Here is a 22,365-nt window from a genome sequence, read left to right as displayed (position 1 = left end):
TTAGGCAGAATGCAAAAAATAATCCTAGTATCTCCAAGCGATGGCAAACAACATTACCTTCATTTTGTCTAGTTACATCGCATTTACATATTTCTAAATCTTGGTGAACGATAGTTAAGACACCCTATAGATCAAAAACAATATTACAATTTTCATAATCATCTCTTGCGCGTTATTGGTGGCTATCGCTGCTTCAAGTTATTCCTTCAGTACGGTATAAGCAGTTTTGAAGTGAAATTGTTTTCTATCGAGGGCCTGTAATCTAGAAAATCAAGCAAAAGGTCAAGCTGGGTTCACTGTTGACATGTTTAACTAAGAAGCTGCAGGAAAAGGAAACAGGACACAACACCTAATAAACAATGCAAAATTTGAAAATCTCAACCGAACAAGAAACCAGTTTTTGAAAACGCAGAAAAAAGCCACCAGCTTACATTGAGTGAACCCTTGCTATGAATCCAAGTGAAGTTGTTACCACAATGCTTGGGCACCATGTGAACGTAACAATCAAGAACTTTGAGCAGAATATTAACACCACTAAATGAACTGGCCTTTGAAGATTCTTGATCTCAAATCCTCAACGACTTGTTCTGGCGTTTAATCTGTCGACCTCAATCTGTATTCTCAAAAGCTGGCTCTCGGCCATAATTTCTCCAAACGCAACATCAGCTTAAATCTCAAGATAGGGTTGACCTGTAGATAAAGTGGATAATGCATGGCAAACATCATGAACACTCTTACCTGTTAACCAGAGGGTCCACTCATGCAGCCATGAAATTGTGATGCAGACACGATATATTGAAACTGGTTTTGTGAAGTGTTTCATGCTTCCAAGGCTTCTTCTCCAGTTGTGAAAGCTGTATCCACTAGCTAAATAAGCGATGAGAATAAAAAAAGAACTTCAACATGCTTACAATACGTTGGCCATTTGCAAGTAAACAGCCGCCTTTTTGGGCGCCCAGGATGCCTGGTGCAAATCTACTATGCCACAGTACTTGGGTTACCCAGTACCAACCACTTTAAAATGCAATGTGTTCAGAGCCGTCTCCCTCTGTTTTTCTGCGTTGGAAACAGTTTACCATGTGTTCACTAGGCGTCGAGAAAGGTTAAAGAAAATACTGTGCACTACTGACTTCTAATATGTTTTGCTGGATGCAGCATACTGCACCGGATGCAGGTGAAGCCAGTGGAAATGCGGTGTCATGCAGGCGCTTGTCCTGGAAGCAGGGCATATGGTGGACTAACTAGTTCGTGCAATCAGATAATATTGCTGCCGAAAAACTTTTCTTTGTGGTTTTTCACATTTTAGGACGTCTCTACATGTCTGGTAAGCGCTTTTATGTCAATCTGAACCCGTATACGAGTGTTCTCTTACAACAAGTTTTTTTTTCTCATTTACCAGCGTTTCCATTGCACGCCACTTATGTTAGCGACACTGTAGACACTGCAATGGAAAAATTCTGGACACCTCGAAACACTGCTTGGGTAGTTAATTGCACATCAGGCAGGCATATTAGAGAAAGAAATGCCACACACCCGTGCAAACGAAGTGCTGCCGCAAAGTTGTGAAACACCAACTTCCGGGACAAGGTTGGCTTCAGTCGAACGTGCTCGATGTGGTGTCCAACCCCTGTAGTAGAGATCAGTGGTGTGGACCCTTTTATACTGGCTGTCTTTTCTGGTTGGAACCTTGACAACAGCTTCCACCATACTTTTTTGAACCTGCAACATGTGCAGAGAAAGTCACATCACTGTGCGTTGATTGTATGGCTTTATTGTTCTACACATTCTATCAAATCATTAAAAATACAGCTCGCAGATTTTTAGTACTGTATAGAGACAGTCTAGTTGCTAGACACGCGAAACATTACCATCCCTCTGACAGAACGCAACAATAGAAGCGTACACTGTAAAGCTACACTACAATTTAAATTGATGTGACACCGTATGAGCATACAGTATGCTTACTGTATGCTCTAACTCTGTGTCAAGTAAAAGTTAATTGTCAATCATTTATGGTATTTCTACTTATTCTGGGTCATCAAGCTGTACAATCAATGTTCCAAGTTTACACATTGTTGGCTTTTGATTGCCTATGTGATCCGTTTCCTACTTACGCATGCAGTAATGCCACTGTAACAAGGAAAAAAGAGTTAGAAAAAGAAATGCCATGATAATCTTCCACATTTGCTGAGGGCAGGAGCAATGGCCAATAGCATGTGGTTGAAGCTACATAAATACTCAGTTTTCACACAGCTTAATTGTTCAGCAAGTAATAAAGAGGTACGCTGTGCACCTCTGCATGACCAATAAAATCTGACTACTTGACACTGCACTAAGGCTGCTGCTTGGTACTGTTCGGCAGTTCGGCTTTGGTTTTCTGATATACAGCACTGTTTAAGTACCAGTAGTTTACTTTGCGATAAAATGGAGCTTGGAGCACTGGTCATTTGCACATAAAATAATGCGACAGCAAATATAACACAAGGATAGGAATATGCGTCTCTTGGAAAAAGTACATACACATTATCATTATAATGTGATGTGATGCCACAATGAAACAGAAAGCAACGCATACAATTGGACGGCACTTCCATGCCACCAAGGTTATTGGACTGAGAGTACTTCAGAAGTGCCCGCAACACAATGTGTTGGTGGGCTAGTTGGTGTGAATCCATAAATACTATGTTAAGCGCGAAACAATGGACACAAGAAAGATGACCCCCCCTCCCCCCAGCACACGGCGCTACTCTCAACTCACATCACTTTATTGCGTCACTCCTTTATAGATAGTAGAATCTAGAAGAACATGCGCAATGAGCACCATGTGCAGGAACCACCAACAACCGATCACAAGAGCGCACTCATGCGACGGGATCCAAAAAACATATTGAGCACTGCACAAGGTTAAGGAAGGCACACTAAAGCACTGTGACCTCAATGACTGAATGAAGAAAGCTTCCGATAACTCTCGGGCGGTGGTATCACAGCACTTTTTCAAAATCGTAGTATCACGAAACATGGTTTTGCACTTCCATATTTTACAATGTTGAGCCAAATGGGAACCTGTGCCTGTTGAATGGATCGCTAATGTTCGCAATGTTTCGTGATACTACGACTTTGAAAAAGAGCCGTGATACCACCACCAGAGAGTCATCGGAAGCTTTCTTCATACAGTCGTTGGGGTCGCAGTGCATTAGTGTGCTTTCTTTTACCTTGTACAGTGCTCAATATGGTTTTTTCGGATGCTGTCGCATGTGTGCTCTTGGTGGTGGTTCCTGCACATGGTGTTCACAGCGCATGTTCTTCTAGATTCTGCTGTCTACAAAGGAGGGACGCAATAAAGTGATGTCAGTTGGGAGTAGCGCCTTGTTCTGGGGGGTCGTCTTTTTGTATCCATTGTTTTGCGCTAAAAAAAAGCTATTATGTATTCCTTGTGTGTGTTTGAAGACAGCTCCACACGAAGTAGCGATTCCAGTATTGCTGCCCAGTGGTTTAGCTGGCCGCAGTTTGAAGTGCCACGAAACATAAGGAAAGAAACCTGCATTATAGTCTTGTTGCAAACAAGGATGTAACGTGAAGTGCATTCTGAGGCCAGGAACTATAGAAAAAATTTCATGATGCACCACTGTGCAAGATTTTATAGCAAAGTCGAATACATTTAGTGTATATATCACGCTATGATGGTACACAATGGTGGTAATCTGTAGTAATATAAGAGGTGTCTTAATATTACAACAAAAGTTGACATTACTTAATAATAGCCCTGTAAAATTTAGCATGCAGGGGCACCACTTGGTTAAACAATAGTGATGTAATGTCTATGTACACAAGTATTACCCACCCTTTCTGCCATTGTCCAAATGGCATAAATGAATGGGTAATACTTGTATACATAGATATTACATCTCTATTGTTTAACCAAGTGGGTAAACTATGTCTGCCTCATACAAGATTATAATTAAACCATAAATTATATATAGTCACCCTAACAGTAACACCTCATTTGAACTTCACAGTAAGTAGACGCCTGTTGATGCCAGCCTCCCCCAATGCTAAACTCTGCTGCATGCTTTACAGAGAAATTATAGTGGTATCACTCAACTATGAAGCTATTCAGGACTGCAGCATTGTAGAAGACATCTACAAATGTCCCATTTCGTGTATAACAGCCTGAATTGCTTGCACATCTTACCAAGTGCAAATTAAAATTACTTCTCCTTGTTTAGCACTTTTGCGTGCTAGATCACAATTCAATTTCATCGATATATTAACATATTACCTCAAAGAACCATATTTGGCTTATAGATTAACACCTTCGCATACTGCCACAGCTGCACTCTGTCATATGCACTCTGTCATTTAAAGGAGTGCTTGTCCACCAGCACTCCAATGTCACTAACAGTGATCACCTACACAGCTAGGTAGATGGTCATGATTCAGGTGGCAAATAGCTAAGAGAAAGAAAATCCACTCACTTTGAGAGCTACCATACTGCGATAACTTGAGAGAGCTGGACCCATTGCAGGCAGCAGACCTCTTCTCAGCTCTAGCACCAACAGCAACTTGCCTTTCAGTAAAAGGATTGATTAGCAATGATAAGTTACCTTGTTTTTGCTGAGTATCAATACAATCTGACTTTCATGCATATCCACTCTCCGCTTTAGTAATACAACTGAGTTATTCGTAAAATAAAAGTCTATGATGATACCATTCGCTTCTCTTGTATGTCCAAATTTTTTCGCACTGATACCCCGTTTACTGCTTGCTTACTGACACGAATGCCTTGACTGCCCAGACATCATTCGAAGCGACACGTCTTGCTGCACCGCAAAAAGTTGCACCAAGGAAACGCTGCAGAGCAGCCAGAGCAAAGAACTTTTTTTCTGGTCACAATTAAAACGTGCACCCAAGCAAGAAAGTAACGATCACAGGTAGTGAGCGACTGCTATTGCCTCGAACGTTTATTTCCGTATTTTAACAGAAGTTCTTGTATCGGATACAGTATAGCCAATACAAGCGTCAATACAAGTGAGCAACTGAACGCAGTTTTATTCTACGCTTTTAACGCGAGAGAGCAAAAGGTCAGAATCACCTCACGGAAATTGCGATCGAACTGATGGCGCTACGACTGGAATCGATCTGAATAGATAGGGTGATCGCTTTCCCCATTCATGCGTCATTTTTGCCCTAAGACGTTGCATGGTGGTCTTTTGAAACAATATTTCTGTTCGCGACACCTGCTTACCACACATCCTTTTAACAACTACGTTATGCAAGCCAAATATTAATAAAATTGGCTTACCTCATGAGCAAGTTACGAGCGCGCGTAGACTGTTGAACACCCGTTGAGAGCAAGCAGGCTATCCGTGTCCAAGCGCATACATGCACCCAAACACAGGACAACTTCTTCGATGCCGCAGCGTGCAGAGTTTTGTACACGAAGTGAAAGACAGCCAGCGCAAATATCTCCGCGCGATGACGGCAAATGACGTGCGCACAAGCGCACACAACACAGCGACAAATTCGGAACTTTGCCAATTCGAACGTGCCGAGACCCAACCAGCGTAACCATCCATCGTTTCTGTTCTTCGCTCCCGATGCGTCAATCTCTCTTCCTTGTGGTCTTGCTCCACTCTTGAGTACAAATAAAGAGATATTTACGGCAAATTAACAACTTTTACAACACGACACGAAAAATTCCGGCCGACTACACATGTGCAGCTCCGTCTGCCACTCCTAACGGACGCGCAGCGCGCGCTGTCCCCTGGTGCCGCACTCTGTGAGCGCGGAGAACAGAACAGAATCGGTTTCGTATTCGCATTTGTGCTCTAGTTACTGGAACTGCAATATAATTGCTTGACAATTAATTGAATTCTAAAAGAGGAGAATGCTTTCTCTCCCACAAGTTAGTGCGTTTTATACAAAGGGAGAGAGAATGCAAGAAGCAGAAAGGCAGGGAGGTCAACCAAAGCGTTCGCTACTGGGGATAACAAACCCCTGTGCTGCAATGAAGTGCAAGGAAATGCACTGCAATGCGTCCATAAGCTCTAGTATAGTGATAATTTGGGCTGCTGGTGCATGTAATGAAAGGGTAAGTAATGAATTGTGTCATAACATTGACCATATATAAAGAACATGGAACTAATGGTGTTGCATTCTAGGTCAAAAAGAAATAAAGCTTGAATCGTTACATCTCGGCACTGGGCATTCTTTCTTTCCGTATTATTTTTTTCTTCTTTTTGACAGTACACACAGTACTAGCACGGTAATAGGTCCTTCATCTTCAGTCACCTTCCAGCAGTTTACACACATTTCGGTGCATGTTCGTGTTCCTTATTCTAGTGTACAAGAACGTGCGCGCTTACCAGTCTTGTTTCAAGATGAAGCGCCAAATGTTTGCGATTACATCTTATCGCAAGAATTAACACATGAACAGTGAAGATTATGCGTAATCAACTTGTCTCAATGAATGGGCAGTTATTTTCAGAGACGAGATATTTTGTAAATACTATGGGAATGAGTTAAACCAACTACATTGCTGTTCAGCAATGCCCTTTGACACTCGGGTTAATTGCTTGCCGCATTCGAAAATTTCATCCGACCGTTGTACTTGGATATCTAGGCCGCCAGGGCCCTTCGAGACCATTTGTTGCAAAATGCAAACGCAGTTACGGTCATTATACCACTCCCTACGTTTCGGTAATGATTTAGAATGCTCCCAATTTTTGGCGTATAGAGCACCAATGTCATTCCCAGTGCACCAGCACCTGAAAGCTGCAAGCTTGTTTACGTATGCAGGTGTGTCCACGGCTCTTCATTCACTTAAACATATATGCTGGGTTATTAACTACAAAGCGCTTAATTTGAGAACACTGCGAGAACGCGCATATATTTGCGCATATAATCAGCGTTAGAAGGCCCATATGCGCGGCAAACTGCGACCGCAATAGAAGATGCGTATATATATTTGTATGCGATCTGTTATTGCAGCTTCTGGTAGAAGGCTAGCTCTCACATTTTGTACGCATCTTCATAATGTGTACAGTTTGCGTGTTCAATAAAATATTGTTAGCTGAAACTTTATGAGTACGAGCGCTCATTCAGACAGGTTAAATTTTCTCACAATAATACGGATGTTCGCATAACAAAAATACGGAATTCTGTTTGTTTCGGGCAAAACAGTGTATAGCCGTTATATGATTACAGTGAAAATGTCCGTAAAGCTTAAAACGGAGAGCACTTTCCGTATATTAACCGCATATTTTGCCGTATTTTTGAAATATGACATAGTTTTCGTATTTTTACCTGCAGTTCTACGTATAATGACGGAAATTTTTTACAGTGTACAAACAAGTTATTGTAGCTGCCCGCTGAATTCGTGCGCGCACTTGAAGACGCGCCACTGCAGGCGAACAAAGAAAAATATCAGCTGCGTACATTGAAAGGTGAATTGTCTTGGGTAATATGGCAGCCAGGCCAACCATAGCTAGTTTAAAGAGCAAGGGCTCAATATCGCGCCCTCTGGGACGCCACCGTTTGTAAAATAGTTGGCGGTCGGGCCATCTTCAGTGAGCACAACGGAGGACCTTCTTGTCAAATGGTCGCGGATCCACAGAAACATTCGGCCACCGATTTCAACAGCCTTCAATGACCCAAGGGTCGCTACATCTGTAACCTCGTCGTACGCACCTTTTACAGCAAGAAAGCGCGCCCTTGATATGCGCTTGAGGCATTTTCGTTATATGAATGTTATTAGATCAATGACATTATCTATTGATGACCTGGCTTACTGAAAACCTGTTGTGGAGTCTGGGTAGACATTGTAGCGTTCAAGATACCATTCCCGACGTGTAAGAATCATCTTTTCCATTCATTTCCCTAGGCAGCTTTCCAGGGCTATAGAGCGATATGAAGTCAGGTCGAAACGTGACTTTCCTTGTTTGAGTAGCCGTACGAGCTTACTAATCTTGCATTGCTGAGTAACGATACCTTCATGCCATGAGCGATAGTAGTAATTTAACAGCTCTTGCATGGACTCTTGTCCGAGAGGTGCAAGAGCTGAATAGGTGATGCCGTCGGGCCCTGGGGAAAAGGACCGTCGAGAAGCAGTCAAAGAGGCGTTCAGTTTTCCACAGTCCCTAAAGTAGGTTTCCGAGCTGTGCGGCGGAAGATTTAACGTCATTTTAAACCACGTATCTGGGCTCAGTGTGTAGCAGCGGGAACGGCGAAGCCAGAAGGAGGGTGCAACTCGGGTCCCTTTCGGATCACATAACGAGTATTTCTACGTAAAAGGCGTCGGAAGCTCAACCTGAGCGAAGGGAAGTGTTACGGGAACATATCATCCCGATGTATCGCTCAGCGCACAATCTGCGCTCGTGACCGACGGCGTCTGTACTGGAAGCAGAAATCTGTACATGTATTTAGGACCTAAGGCAATTTGAGCTCACAAGAAATATTTCTAATATTTGAAGTGCATGTACTCTAGAAAACGTCACAGTTATAAGGCAACTTCCCTGCATAAAGCCGTAGAAGTTACCTACATAAAACGGAGTGTCAATAGTATGATGGGCCTGGCTGTCAGTGCGGCTGTCTTGCAGTAGGTGGTGTGCTTGTATCAACAAGGCAAGGCCATAGTCTTCAGTGAGAACTCGCAAAGTAGCGAGAATAAGCAGAGAAATCTGCTCTTTAAATGTTGTTGAAAAGCTGCCTGAGGCGAGTATTTAGTGCCTCCATATTAGGCACGCAGGTGTTGGACTCTTCCAGGTGTGTGACGCCAACCATTTACCCCGCTAACGAATTATACGTGGCGTCGAGTTGGGGTATGGCATTCTCTTGAATAAGGCATGCTATTGGGTTTATGAAAACTAAAAAGCTCAGTTTCTATGGTGGAATATATGATGATGCGTCTCCAATCGCTACGAAGGGTAGAAATACCACAGGCAAAGTAGTCACAAGGTGGCAGCTTTGCTATCCTAACGCGGCGTGGGTTCATGTCTAGAGGAATCGGCGAGGCTCAATGACGTTTCTGCACTATGGCAAAAGCGATGAACGCCAACACAAGATGCAATATCCGCTGTACAGCCATGTACTGCGCTCACAGAAAAAGAAAGCTCCACAAGATTATCACTCATTCAAAAATAAGTTTGTTGAACAACGGTACGATGACACCCCCGTTGCAATATTCAAGAGCAATCATTGCCCTATATGAAGTCCCGTAGCCAACAGGCAGACATTCTTCAAAGCATGATAGCAGCTTCGCGTATTGCAATGTCAGAGTAATACACGTCTTCATACAGCAACGCTGCAGCGGGGTTAGCATTTTGTCAGAATGATCGGAGTGTAGCTCAGTATTCCCATGACCATCTCTGCATTGAAGGCTAGGAGATAAAAATCACATAACTTACCTAATGCAAGGAATTAACGCAATCTGTGATTTCTAGTATGTACGTTTCCAATTAGAACGCCGTTGCGCACAAAGCAAAAATCAAGCGTCAGCCAAGTTCCACGTGTAATTTGTGCTCTCTTTTCTTTATTGCAGCTGTTGCTGAACATGATGGAACTTGGTTTAAACCCACAAGAGTCTCTGGCGCGGCCGCGCTTTCTGCTGGGCTCCCCGAATCACTCGCATCCTGAGTGAGTAACAACTAAAGCAGATGTCTCGCAATTTTCTGCAAAGCAAACGGTATTTCCATTGGTTGGCTTCATCTTCATTTGACTTATGCGGAGTATACGAAACATGATTCAATACACTCCTACACTGCATCGAAGACAAATAAGATGGTGCAAATCCAACGTTCCATATAGGAATATACTAGTCGTCCCAGCAAATATTACGCAGAGTTTAAAGATATACCGATGCGCTCTAAGATGACGCCACCAAGTGCATGTCGCTGGCTATTGTATAGAGTAAGGGACACTATTAGGGCGAAAGCTTATCTAGGCTCATGGTGAAGTTTGTGTCAGCCGACCTGACCACCGGAGTGTCAGCCAAAGCGTCATCACGCCTTATAAAGACAAGAGTAAAGACAGATTAAAGAATGAAAAATGACTGATAGTGACAGTTAGTGAATGATAACGTGATAATAGAAATTCGTAGAGGTTAATGGTGGCTAGTAATGGACTACTAATGACTGAGAAATTACCGATATGTATAACTACATTTTGTAAGGACACTTGATTAAAAATGACTAAAAATGCCTGAAATGACTTGTAATGACTAGTAATGACTATGAAAGGGCCATTATGTCTAACGACAACTTGTAATTTCTATAATTGATTAGAAATAACTAAAGATTCTTAGTAATGACTAGTAATGGCTAATAATGACTGCAATGAATTGTAATTACAACTTATGACTACCAAATGACCAACATGTCTAAAGATGGCTTGTAATAACCACAATTGTTCACAAATTATTAAAAATGCTTAGTAGTGAGCACTATAGACTAAAAGAAAGAAGAAAAAGAGAAGAAGCAAAGAGGAAGAGGCGAAGGATAAGAGGAGAAAGACTAGGCTTGCACCGTTCGCCTCTTAAGGGAGACCGTAAATGACCCTGTATCTTTTACAGCGTATACCGTTACGGGCTAATTCCAACATCTATTCCAGGTGGCGATAGTGTCCGCCGCCGCCGGTTCCCGTAGCAGCTGCTGCCGCGAATGAGAGAAAGAAAATGAACCAGTTGCCGCGGGTATCCAACACGGGCAGCTGCATTGGAGGCCGCTTCTCTATCACTGAGCCACGCCAGCGCTTATATCAGAAACATGTCCTATAACGCGTTCTAGTGCGAGAGGAGACATGCAATGTGGCATGCGCGCTGCGTAGCGTCAACACCTGCGCGTTTTGCATTGCACTTGCATATTATTACACACCGTAGAACGACTTGTAGCCGGTACACATGAAGCGACACAAGGCAGTTGCAGAATGTCTGAGGAAGAAAAAGAGGTTCAAGCAGATGTATACAAGAATGCTAGAAAAAAATGTACAATGTGTACCTGGGCAAAGCAAGCTTGTCAGGTGAAAACGTCGCCGCCACGTTTCAAAGGGGTTGCCAATAAATCATCATCATCATTATTTGCATAGTATCGTGCCACATGCCTTGCAATCTAAGATTCGCGCTACGTAGCGTCTATACGTATGCATTTGGGATTTTAAATTTCATAACACAAAACAAGCTAAAGTGCAATGTAAACTTTTTGCACATATTGCACGACCCAAATGGATAGCTGGCCATTTTGATATCGCGCACAGCATTGTGTGGCAAAGAATGGAAATCTACGGAGCGGAGCTTCTGCGCGTGCGTTACCACGGCATGTGGTCCCGCAGCCTTTGGCAGCGCTGTTGGTTTCTAGGCACAGGCGCCGGGCGAATTGATGCGGCGTCCGTGTTTCAAGGTGACAAGTTTGCCCAGACGGGTGAAGGAAAATCTACAAAATGAGCGAACTCAAACGCTGAGCGGCATCTTTCTTTTTTCTTATTTAGCTGTTGTGATCAATATGTGTTTTTTAGCTTTAAATAACGTGAATGGAAATGTGAGACTTTTTTCAGAACTATCGCTTGTGCGCGAATTATATCTGTAACTTTCCCTTCATTGCACCAACATGTTGCCCTGACAGTATTATAAGATATTTACAACAGATAACACAATTCTCTTTACGCTGCAGTATTGTGAGCAATATACGCGGGTAGACGCAAACGCGTGGCGATTAGCCAAGACACCGAGTTAACGCGATGTGGGCATGGCGCTTTCGAAAACAGATAAAAAAAGGAGGCCGCTCTTACGCTTACTGTTCGCACTCCCGCCTCGCTACCGTTGCTACGAAACGGCATCTGATTGCATTTCACCGGCTGCTAGGGATGATAAGGTAGCTGTAACATGCAGAGCGTGCCAATGTGTTGCTCATAGGTCTGCGTGAAATACTTGTCTCTCTCCTTCTCTCTATGACACGCACAGAACGTCTGGCAGTGATACCAGATTGATACTATATTCCCTGTAATAGCGTTCACGGGCAGGAAATGGCAGTATTGTTTTTTTCTACCTACGTTGCTGTATCTTTGTTCTCGTGAACGGAGAGAAGTTGCGCGTGGCAGTCGCTTCAAAATATTGACACGTGTACTTATCTTTATCGGGCGACCACGTTTCGCCACCTAACAAATGTAATTGCACAGCGCGGGACGCGCCTGCATGTATCCGAAGTTTCTGGAAAGTTATAGATACTTCTACCCGGCTATCTGTTGTCGCCGAACGTTGTGTTATCTGATTTCATCGTGTGACGCGAATGGTGTAGAACTTTGTGGAAGGTACGCGGGTCCGAACGATTAGTCTGGAACATTCGACGACTGCTGTATAAAAGCCGACGCGCTTGACTCGCTGATCAGATTTTACGACGATCGCCGACTGTGTTCGCCGCTCTCGTTGTGCTTTAAGTGTAGCCTGTTTTGTGGGCACAGGTTCGCCCAATAAAAGCTAGTTTTTGCCTTTCACAGTTTTGCTACTGTGTTCTTTGACGTCACGACCATGTGACATCTGGTGGAGGTGCTTTGCGTTCATATACCGGACGCCCCCTCGAAGCCGTGACCCAAGCCCGCACTCGGAAGACACCAACGTCGCCAAGAACCAGCGAGGTAGCCGCAGGCTGCAAGGACTGCCCCCAGAGCACGGACTTTTGCCTGATACGACTAGGAAGATGGCCACCAAGTCCACCCCAATGGCAGCCCCAGCGTCACCCGTCGTGCTGCAGCAGCCCAGGGAGCCTCCGACGTTCCGCGGTTCAACTTTCGAGGACCCGGAAAGCTGGCTTGAGACGTACGAGAGAGTCGCTACCTTTAACAACTGGAACAGCGACGACAAACTGCGATATGTCTTCTTCGCTTTGGACGACGCGGCCAGGACGTGGTTTGAGAACCGAGAAGCCACCTTAACGACCTGGGAACTTTTCCGAAGCGGCTTCCTGCAGACAGTCGCAAGCGTCGTACGCCGAGAACGAGCCCAAGCGCTATTAGAAACCCGGGTGCAGCTACCTAATGAGATGACCGCGATCTACACGGAAGAAATGAGCCGTCTCTTCCGCCACGCCGACCCTGAAATGCCCGAGGAGAAGAAAGTCCGCCTGCTGATGCGTGGTGTGAAGGAGGAACTTTTTGCCGGAATGGTACGAAGCCCACCGAAGACCGTCGACGAGTTTCTTCGCGAGGCCACTAGCATCGAGAAGACACTCGAGATGCGAAACCGGCAATTCTACCGCCGCACAAACTCGACAAACTACGCCGGAGTTCAATCACTGGCCACCGACGACCTGCGCGAGACTATCCGAGCGGTCGTGCGGGAGGAGCTACAAAAGCTGTTCCCACCATCACAGCCTCAAGTGGCTTCGATTGCCGACGCCGTGCGTGAGGAGCTCCAACAACAACTTGGAGTAGCCCCTGTATCACCCCAGCCTGAGCCGCAAGCGATGACCTACGCCGCCGTCGCACGCCGTCAAGGTTTCCCTCCGCGACCTCGCCAGGGCCCTGTCACGCCGCAGTTCCGTCGTCCGCCGCCGCCAGCGCCAGCACGACCACCCGTCGCCCAGCGCACCTACGCGAAGAAGACGGACATTTGGCGCGCTCCTGACCACCGCCCGCTCTGCTACCACTGCGGAGAAGCGGGGCACATCTACCGCCGATGCCCATACCGCGACTTGGGACTGAGAGGGTTCGCCGTCAACGCGCCGCGTCCACAGCTTGGAGAGCGCCCACGTGACATCGCCGACTACCTCGCCGCTACTCAGTGGAGCCCTCGACGGCCGTCCCGTTCGCCATCACCAGGCCGCTACCTGTCGCCGCAGCGCCGACCATACACTGGCCCAGTCCGGGGTCGGTCAGCGAGCCCATATCCGGAAAACTAAAAGCAGCAACCGATGGAGGTGCGGTTGCTGTTCGTCGAACTGACGAAGATCCTCCGCCGCCGACGAAGACACCGACGAAACTACCTCGACGACATAACGACACGCCACCGTCCCGACGAAATCAGGAAGCCAAGACTACACCGACGAAAGAATACTTGACGTCGCGACGTACCAGCTTCAGTTCAACACGACGCAGCCGTGATCCGACGCCAAGACCCAACTGCAACGCAAGACAAAGAACCACCGTCCTCGACGTGCTTCTAGACGGCCACGCAGTCACCGCCTTAGTCGACACTGGCGCCGATTACTCAGTCATGAGTGGACACATCGCCGTCCAGTTGAAGAAAGTGAAGACTGCATGGGAAGGCCCTCAAATTCGGACCGCTGGAGGACACCTGATTACGCCGACAGGAATGTGCACGGCAAGAATTACCATCCACGACCGGACTTACCCTGTCACCTTCGTTATCCTCCAACAGTGATCACCAGACGTCATTCTTGTCATGGACTTCCTCAACCAACACGGCGCAATCATCGACCTGATGTCGAAGTCAATAACGCTGTCGGAAGATCATGCGATACCGCCGGAGAGCCCTCGTAGTCACCACGCCTTGAGTGTGCTCGAACATCACGTGAGCATCCCGCCTCGCTCCAGCATTTTTATTTCGGTCGGCACCGAAACACCCGCTGACGTAGAAGGCGTCATCGAAGGCGACCAACGTCTACTGCTAGACCGTGAAATTTGCGTCGCAAGAGGGATCGCTCGACTGCACGGAGGACACACGAAAGTGTTGCTGACAAACTTCAGCCAGGAGTTCAAGCACATCAACAAGGGCACGACGATCGCATACATTGAGGAAATTCTGGAAAACAGCAATGCGTTTGTCCTCACTGATTCTGCCGCATCTACACCGACGACCGTAGTTCCCGAGCCAGACTTCGACATAAATCCAAGTCTCCCCACGATTAAGCAACAACAGCTCAGAAGTCTACTTCGACAATACAAAGAGTGCTTTTCGACGTCATCAAGGATTCCACGAACCCCAGTCGCAAAGCATCGCATAATAACCGAAGAGGGCGCTCGACCTCTCCGCCAGAGCCCATAGAGAGTTTCGACGCGAGAACGTGAAGCTATAAGGCACCAAGTTGACGAAATGCTGCGCGACGACATCATCCAGCCGTCCAAAAGCCCGTGGGCATCTCCTGTAGTCTTGGTGAAAAAAAAGGACGGAACCCTGCGTTTCTGCGTCGATTATCATCGTCTGAACAAGATCACGAAGATGGACGTCTACCCCCTCCCACGGATAGACGACGCACTGGATCGGCTCTGCAACGCTAAATACTTCTCGTCAATGGACCTCAAGTCTGGCTATTGGCAAATAAAAGTAGACGAAAGAGATCGCGAAAAGACGGCCTTCGTCACCCCAGACGGCGTCTACGAGTTCAAGGTCATGCCATTCGGACTGTGCTCGGCGCCTGCAACGTTTCAGCGCGTGATGGACACAGTTTTAGCAGGATTGAAGTGGCAGACCTGTCTCGTTTACTTGGATGACGTCGTCGTCGTCTTCGCCGGAAATTTCGACGATCACCTGAGGCGGCTTGCGACAGTACTAGACGCCATCAAGTCATCAGGGCTCACTCTGAAGCCGGAAAAGTGTCGATTCGCTTACGATGAGCTTTTGTTCCTAGGCCACGTCATCAGCAAATCAGGAGTATGCCCCGACCCACAGAAGACAGCTGCCATCGCAAAATTCCCGCAGCCAACCGACAAGAAGGCAGTGCGCAGATTCCTTGGCATGTGTGCCTACTATAGGCGCTTTGTCAAGGACTTTTCAAGCATCGCGGAGCCGCTAACACATCTAACCAAATGTGATGTCGAGTTCAAGTGAGAAACGCCGCAGGCCAAGGCATTTCAAGAACTCAAACGACGGATGCAGTCGCCGCCGGTACTTGCACACTTCGACGAGGACGCCGATACCGAAATCCACACTGACGCCAGTAGCCTAGGCCTCGGTGCCGTCCTAGTCCAGAGGAAAGAAGGACTTGAACGGGTGATATCGTATGCTAGCCGGTCGCTGTCAAAAGCGGAAAGCAATTATTCTACGACTGAAAAGGAATGCCTCGCCATCATTTGGGCTACAGCTAAATTCCGCCCTTACCTCTATGGCAGGCCATTCAAAGTCGTCAGCGACCACCATGCGTTGTGTTGGCTAGCTAACTTAAAGGACCCTTCAGGACGGCTGGCGCGGTGGAGCCTCAGACTACAAGAATATGACGTCACGGTAATATACAAGTCCGGAAGAAAACACTCCGACGCCGACTGCTTGTCACGCGCCCCCATAGATCCCCCACCGCAAGACGACGAGGACGACGACGCCTTCCTTGGGATAATAAGCGCGGAAGACTTCACTAAACAGCAACGAGCAGACCCGGAGCTAAAAGGCCTCGTCGAGTATTTGGAAGGGAACACCGACGTTGTCCCTAGGGCATTTAAGCGCGGGTTGTCTTCGTTCACGCTGCAAAACTACCTGCTCGTGAAGAAGAACTTCTCACCAGTCCGCGCCAGCTACCTTCTTGTTGTACCGTCAGCGCTGCGTCCAGAAATACTGCACGCCCTACACGACGATCCAAACGCTGGGCACCTCGGGTTCTCCCGGACGCTGTCGCGAATACAGGCAAGGTATTACTGGCCGCGTCTCACCGCCGACGTCGCCCGTTACGTCAAGACATGCCGAGACTGTCAACGACGCAAGACACCACCGACAAGGCCAGCAGGATTACTACAGCCGATCGAACCTCCTCGCCGACCATTCCAGCAGATTGGGATGGATTTGTTGGGGCCGTTTCCGATGTCAACATCCGGGAATAAGTGGATCGTCGTGGCGACGGACTATCTCACCCGCTTTGCTGAAACTAAAGCTCTACCAAAAGGCAGCGCAGCCGAAGTGGCGAAATTTTTCGTCGAGAACATCCTGCTGCGACATGGTGCTCCAGAAGTCCTCATCACCGACAGAGGAACGGCTTTTACAGCAGAGCTCACCCAGGCCATTCTGCAGTACAGCCAGACAAGCCACAGGAGGACAACTGCCTACCATCCGCAGACGAATGGTCTCACGGAGCGCCTGAACAAGACCCTCGCCGACATGCTAGCAATGTATGTCGACGTTGAGCACAAGACGTGGGACGCGGTCCTGCCGTATGTAACCTTCGCTTACAACACGGCGGTGCAAGAAACAACACAGATCACGCCGTTTAAACTGGTTTACGGCAGGAACCCGACGACGACGCTCGACGCCATGCTGCCCCACGTCACTGACGAAGAAAATGTTGACGTCGCTAGCTATCTCCAGCGCGCCGAAGAAGCCCGACAGCTCGCCCGCCTGCGGATCAAGAACCAACAGAGGACCGACAGCCGACACTACAACCTCCGACGACGCTTCGTCGAGTACCAGCCCGGCGACCGAGTTTGGGTTTGGACACCGATACGCCGACGAGGACTGAGTGAGAAACTATTGCGCCGCTATTTCGGACCCTACAAGGTCATTCGACGTATTGGCGCACTGGACTATGAGGTCGTGCCAGACGGAATTTCGCATTCACAGCGGCGCCGCGCACGATCTGAAGTGGTCCACGTGGTGCGTCTGAAACCCTTTTACGGACGCTGATGAACTTCCTTATTTTGTTGTTTTCTTTGCTACGGGTGTTTTTCTTATTTCGTTTGTATGCAGCATCGGGTCGATGCTTTTTTAAGAGGGGGGGTATTGACACGTGTACTTATCTTTATCGGGCGACCACGTTTCGCCACCTAACAAATGTAATCGCACAGCGCGGGACGCGCCTGCATGTATCCGAAGTTTCTGGAAAGTTATAGATACTTCTACCCGGCTATCTGTTGTCGCCGAACGTTGTGTTATCTGATTTCATCGTGTGACGCGAATGGTGTAGAACTTTGTGGAAGGTACGCGGGTCCGAACGATTAGTCTGGAACATTCGACGACTGCTGTATAAAAGCCGACGCGCTTGACTCGCTGATCAGATTTTACGACGATCGCCGACTGTGTTCGTCGCTCTCGTTGTGCTTTAAGTGTAGCCTGTTTTGTGGGCACAGGTTCGCCCAATAAAAGCTAGTTTTTGCCTTTCACAGTTTTGCTACTGTGTTCTTTGACGTCACGACCACGTGACAATATTTTATTGGGCGCTTGCGACATCGTAACAAACTTTTAATTCACATAAGAAGTACCCCTTTATTTAAGCATCAGCCTGCACTTTCTGTGTGCGTTTGCTGGGCTAATAAGGGGTCGTCGGTTCGCCGGCTTGAATGACGGCCTCTATTCTTTCTGGCAGAGACCCGTAGAGAGCCTCAACAAAGGCTGCGTCACCTTAAAGACGTTTGCACTCTTCTTGTATAGCTTCCCAAAGTTTATCAGCGGTCGCCAAATGCAAGGAGAGCGTGGAAAGATTAGTCTCCATACGTGCCCAAACAAGCTCCACTATGTTCATTCGATGCTTTCAATGCAATCAATGCAAATGGGATCATCAATGCCGACCGTTCAATGCATTTGAGACGATATCGTGATCCATTATTGTGCAAAAAGCAACACTCTTACATCTCCCAGAGATTCTTACAAGGGAACTTAGTCCGGTCCTGCAAAACAGCCGCCTACACAATTACGATAGCCTCCAACACATTTACTGATGCGCGTCCGCTTGCGGCCACATCCGTAATGTTCTGCAGACAGAAGCGGCTGTTCTCCATGCGCCACCCTCCTTTCTGCTGGTCCCAGCGCCTATAGAAAGTTGGTTCGCCGGAGAAGATGACATACTTACAATCCGCCACCCTCAGCTGCGATGATCGAAAGCGAAATTCGGGCGAGCTGTTTTGTTGGAAGCTGTTAGAAGGGGCTTCTGAGCGGCGATGCGACTTCGGAGTGCGGCTTCCCCTAATTATCGCCGTACGGTGCTGCAACTTAAAGTTGCCAGGTATAGAGTACTGCCTACGTCCTTCGGATTTTTAAATGGCTTCTCATTGACTGCAGCAACGATTTGTAGTTCTTGTTGAATCGACGTAGTGCGGAGTCCCCTCTCGTACGGTGCATTCTTAACGCGTCCTTCATCTCGGTATGCTTGGACTGTCCTATTGACGGTATTCAACTGGCAGCATGTCCAGACAACAATGTTGCGCTGCGTGCAACTTTTCTTTGACAATTCAACGACTTCTCCCCGCGTAGGCAAAGGCACCCGTGACATCGTTAGGCCCTGAAACACAGTTGACTGCTAGGCACGGACAGCCGTCGTCTACTTTATAAGCATATTACGCAAAAAATAAAACTAAAACAGGTGTACCAATGCTCGGCCAACACCACCTAGATATCAGCCAATCCTGAGTATTGCTGCGGGCTACGCAACGGCCGATCTCTCAGTAGTTACGCAGCCTGTGATTGGATGTGGCTGCACGCACTGATATGAACTCATATCATCGCCTGCGGCCGGTGACCAGCAATCAGCTGCGGTTTCGTAGCACTGCTAGCGAGGCGGGAGTGCAAACAGTTAGCTGAACCGCGACGCCCTTTCCACTTTATTTCCAACAGCGGCCGATGCGAATCGCCCATGTCGGGTTGGAGGCTAAGTGCCGCACGTTCGCGTGTTCCGCTCGTATTTCTCACGAAAGTACACTCAATCTACGGAAACATCCTATCGGTCTTCGTTCTGCTTGGCACATATATGCAGAAGATAATTGGGCGTATCGGGCGGTGTTCATTTCCAGCGGAATTTGTGAAGTCCAAATAAAGCATTCCAGAAGCACGTTCAACTAAAACTGTATTACCATGACTGGCAAAGATATGCGTTGTCCATCAGTATCGTGTCTGTTGGTAATAGTTCGATCTAATTTTGTACACGCGCAGCGACACAAATGGAAAGGTGTCTAGCTCAAAAACAACGAAAGCAATTTTAGGCAGTAGGCAGTGTTGTAATATACCCCAATTCTAATAAAACATACCATTGTGCAATAGGTATGTAAGTTGGTTTTGTTTACGGAAAGAGGTTACCATCATTTTTCCACAGACAACATCCAGTATCGGAAAATGCACCGAAATCTTGGTTTACAGCTATTACAATGACGCGGCAGTATGTGGACGTACATATGCCCTTATAACTGTAGTGGAAATTTGGTAATGAAATTCAAAATTTCGCGTACTTCAAAATAGCGAAAAGGTAGATCTGTTTTTTGAACCTAATAACGGCTATTACTGTTACCATAGGTCGAAATACAGAACATTTTTATGTAGCTTGAACTTTCAGTTTTACCACTTGCAGAACATATATATGTATATAAATAATATATAATATTATATTACATGTGTAGTTGATGACAAATCATTCATAAATGTATGATGTTCTTCACACCTAATATAATTCCCTCTGAAACGCAGTGGTGCTCTTGCGGTGGAAGCCACATTTCCAAAGGACGTACTACAGGCGCTCAAGCAGCGGGGCCATAGCGTGAAGGACAAATGCGTAGACCCTCGCACACACGGCGCAGGGCATGCCAATATATTGGCCAGGGCGTCGCTATGGTCTGCCAAGGAAGATGCGAGAAACGGCGTTGGAGGCCAGCAGTCCACCGATGTCGGTCCCATTTGGTGTGGTGTCGAACCTCGCATCAGCGGCTCCGCTTTGGGATATTGAAAGCACTCGTGGTTTGGCATATTTGCGCCTACATTGCCGCTGTCACGTTGTATTATTGAGTCATAATAACGGGTATAAAGCAATGCAGCACCCTGTCAGTAATGTTCCTGTTATAAAACCCGCGCTATTCTTCAATTTCGCTTATTTTAAGCATTTCACGTCTTGCTGCCATCAAATTAGGAACGTGAACGCCGGCGTGTCATAGCAACATATCATGCTTAAGACATGAAGGCACGAAATATACAATCTGCGAAACATTTAAAAGACTAGATCGACATCCTACAGACTTATTTACAAATGAATTGTTCAAAAAATTATAGAGAATTAACTGCTCAAGGTATGCACATACGTGTCAGTTACTTTACAACTAGTTTGTTACTAAATAAACGATCAGGCGCAAGCAGGTGAAGACGAAGTGAGGCACAAATCACATATGCGATTATTGAAGAAATACGATGTAACAAGACTTTTTGCTCAGCCAGTTCGTTCATAACTTACAAAAGGCACGGCACTAAGCAGACGAGGATGATGTGAGATGCAAGCAACATATACCTCGCATGCTTAACGCCGTAGCCCTTGTCCTTGGGTCACGAACCGACTAGCTCAGGAATAACTTTTGTTAAATAGTTGATTACGTTAAGTATTCTTTGGGATAGTGAATCAAAAGCACTCCTGTCCATTATAACAATTGTGGCAGTCGTTCTTAGATATAGTAGGCCGTAGAAAATGAAGATTTGCTCAATGTCATATGGTGCTGAAAGTTAATGCACAGAAAAATGCAAATTTGTTCAAATGTAACATGAAAATTCAATTTAAATTTTTTTCCTTGAGAGGAGGAGCCGTGACAAAAGGCACTCGTGAGCTTGACAATGAACTCGACTGCTTTTCTGTAACAGCAGTGCAGCACGCACACAAAAGACAACGGTGAAAGAAAGCCTAAAAATGTTTACGTACCATATATAGAAGGATATACTGTAGTATAAACAAAGATATATATTTACATACGGATATATACAAGCCCCACCCGCACACCCGCACGCAGGCGCCGTTATTCCAGCCATCGTGTCACCGATACCATGGACCTCCAACATGTGAGACGGAGCAGTTAGCTATATATATATATATATATATATATATATATATATATATATATATATATATATATATATATATATATATATATATATATATATATATATACGGTGTCTAAGCTAACTTCGACCAAGATTCTAAAGATACCCAATAGCTCTAGAGAAATCGTGCCGACTGCGTAGTAGCCGCAGTCGCATGTACTTACGGCTAGTATTTTTTCATCACGAAGCAGGTAATACTTAATTACTTCCAATAAGTGAAATTTTTATTATTGCTTGAATCGCAAACATATCAATTACAATGTTATAGAGCACCTCAAATAAGCTCCGAATCAAGCATTTGTTCAGTGCTCAGCTTTTCCTCGCTGGTTTTTCCGAGAAAAAAGAAGCGCGAGATATGCAAAATACGAAATAGATACACGCTTGCGCGCCGCTATTCAAGCGCTCCCAAGCCAATACTCACGTATACATGGCTTTACCAGCGGTGGTAGCTGGATACAGAGCCTCACGCTATGTGATGGTCGCGGCATCAAGAGAGCACGCCACTGACGCATTGATAAGCGTAGTGGAGCCATGTGCGATGTGGGGATAAGAAAATGCAGCTGTATATCGTTGAACGGTTGCTTGTACGCACTTGAGTAGTGGCGTGCGAGTGCACATTTCTTTCGTATTTCGTGTATTTCGCGGTATTTTGCTTAGTCTTG

At 46.4% G+C, this 22,365-nt stretch overlaps 1 protein-coding gene across 1 annotated transcript in view; it reads left to right on the top strand.

Moving 5' to 3' along the window:
* LOC142591562 (glutathione hydrolase-like YwrD proenzyme) overlaps nt 1-20,655 on the top strand; it is a 114,820-nt gene extending 94,165 nt beyond the window's left edge. The window contains exons 9-10 of the mRNA XM_075703874.1: nt 9,539-9,633; nt 20,315-20,655. Of these exons, the coding sequence (XP_075559989.1) occupies nt 9,539-9,633; nt 20,315-20,570 (351 nt within the window). The 3' untranslated portion in view covers nt 20,571-20,655. The remainder of the gene's footprint in view (nt 1-9,538; nt 9,634-20,314) is intronic.
* Nucleotides 20,656-22,365: the final 1,710 nt, after the last annotated feature.

Source organism: Dermacentor variabilis, chromosome 8 (assembly GCF_050947875.1).
Source record: "Dermacentor variabilis isolate Ectoservices chromosome 8, ASM5094787v1, whole genome shotgun sequence".
In the NCBI taxonomy this organism is placed as follows: Eukaryota; Metazoa; Arthropoda; class Arachnida; order Ixodida; family Ixodidae; genus Dermacentor; species Dermacentor variabilis.
The sequence above is the reverse complement of the archived record's forward strand: the minus strand, read 5'-3'. Positions and strand labels throughout refer to the sequence as shown.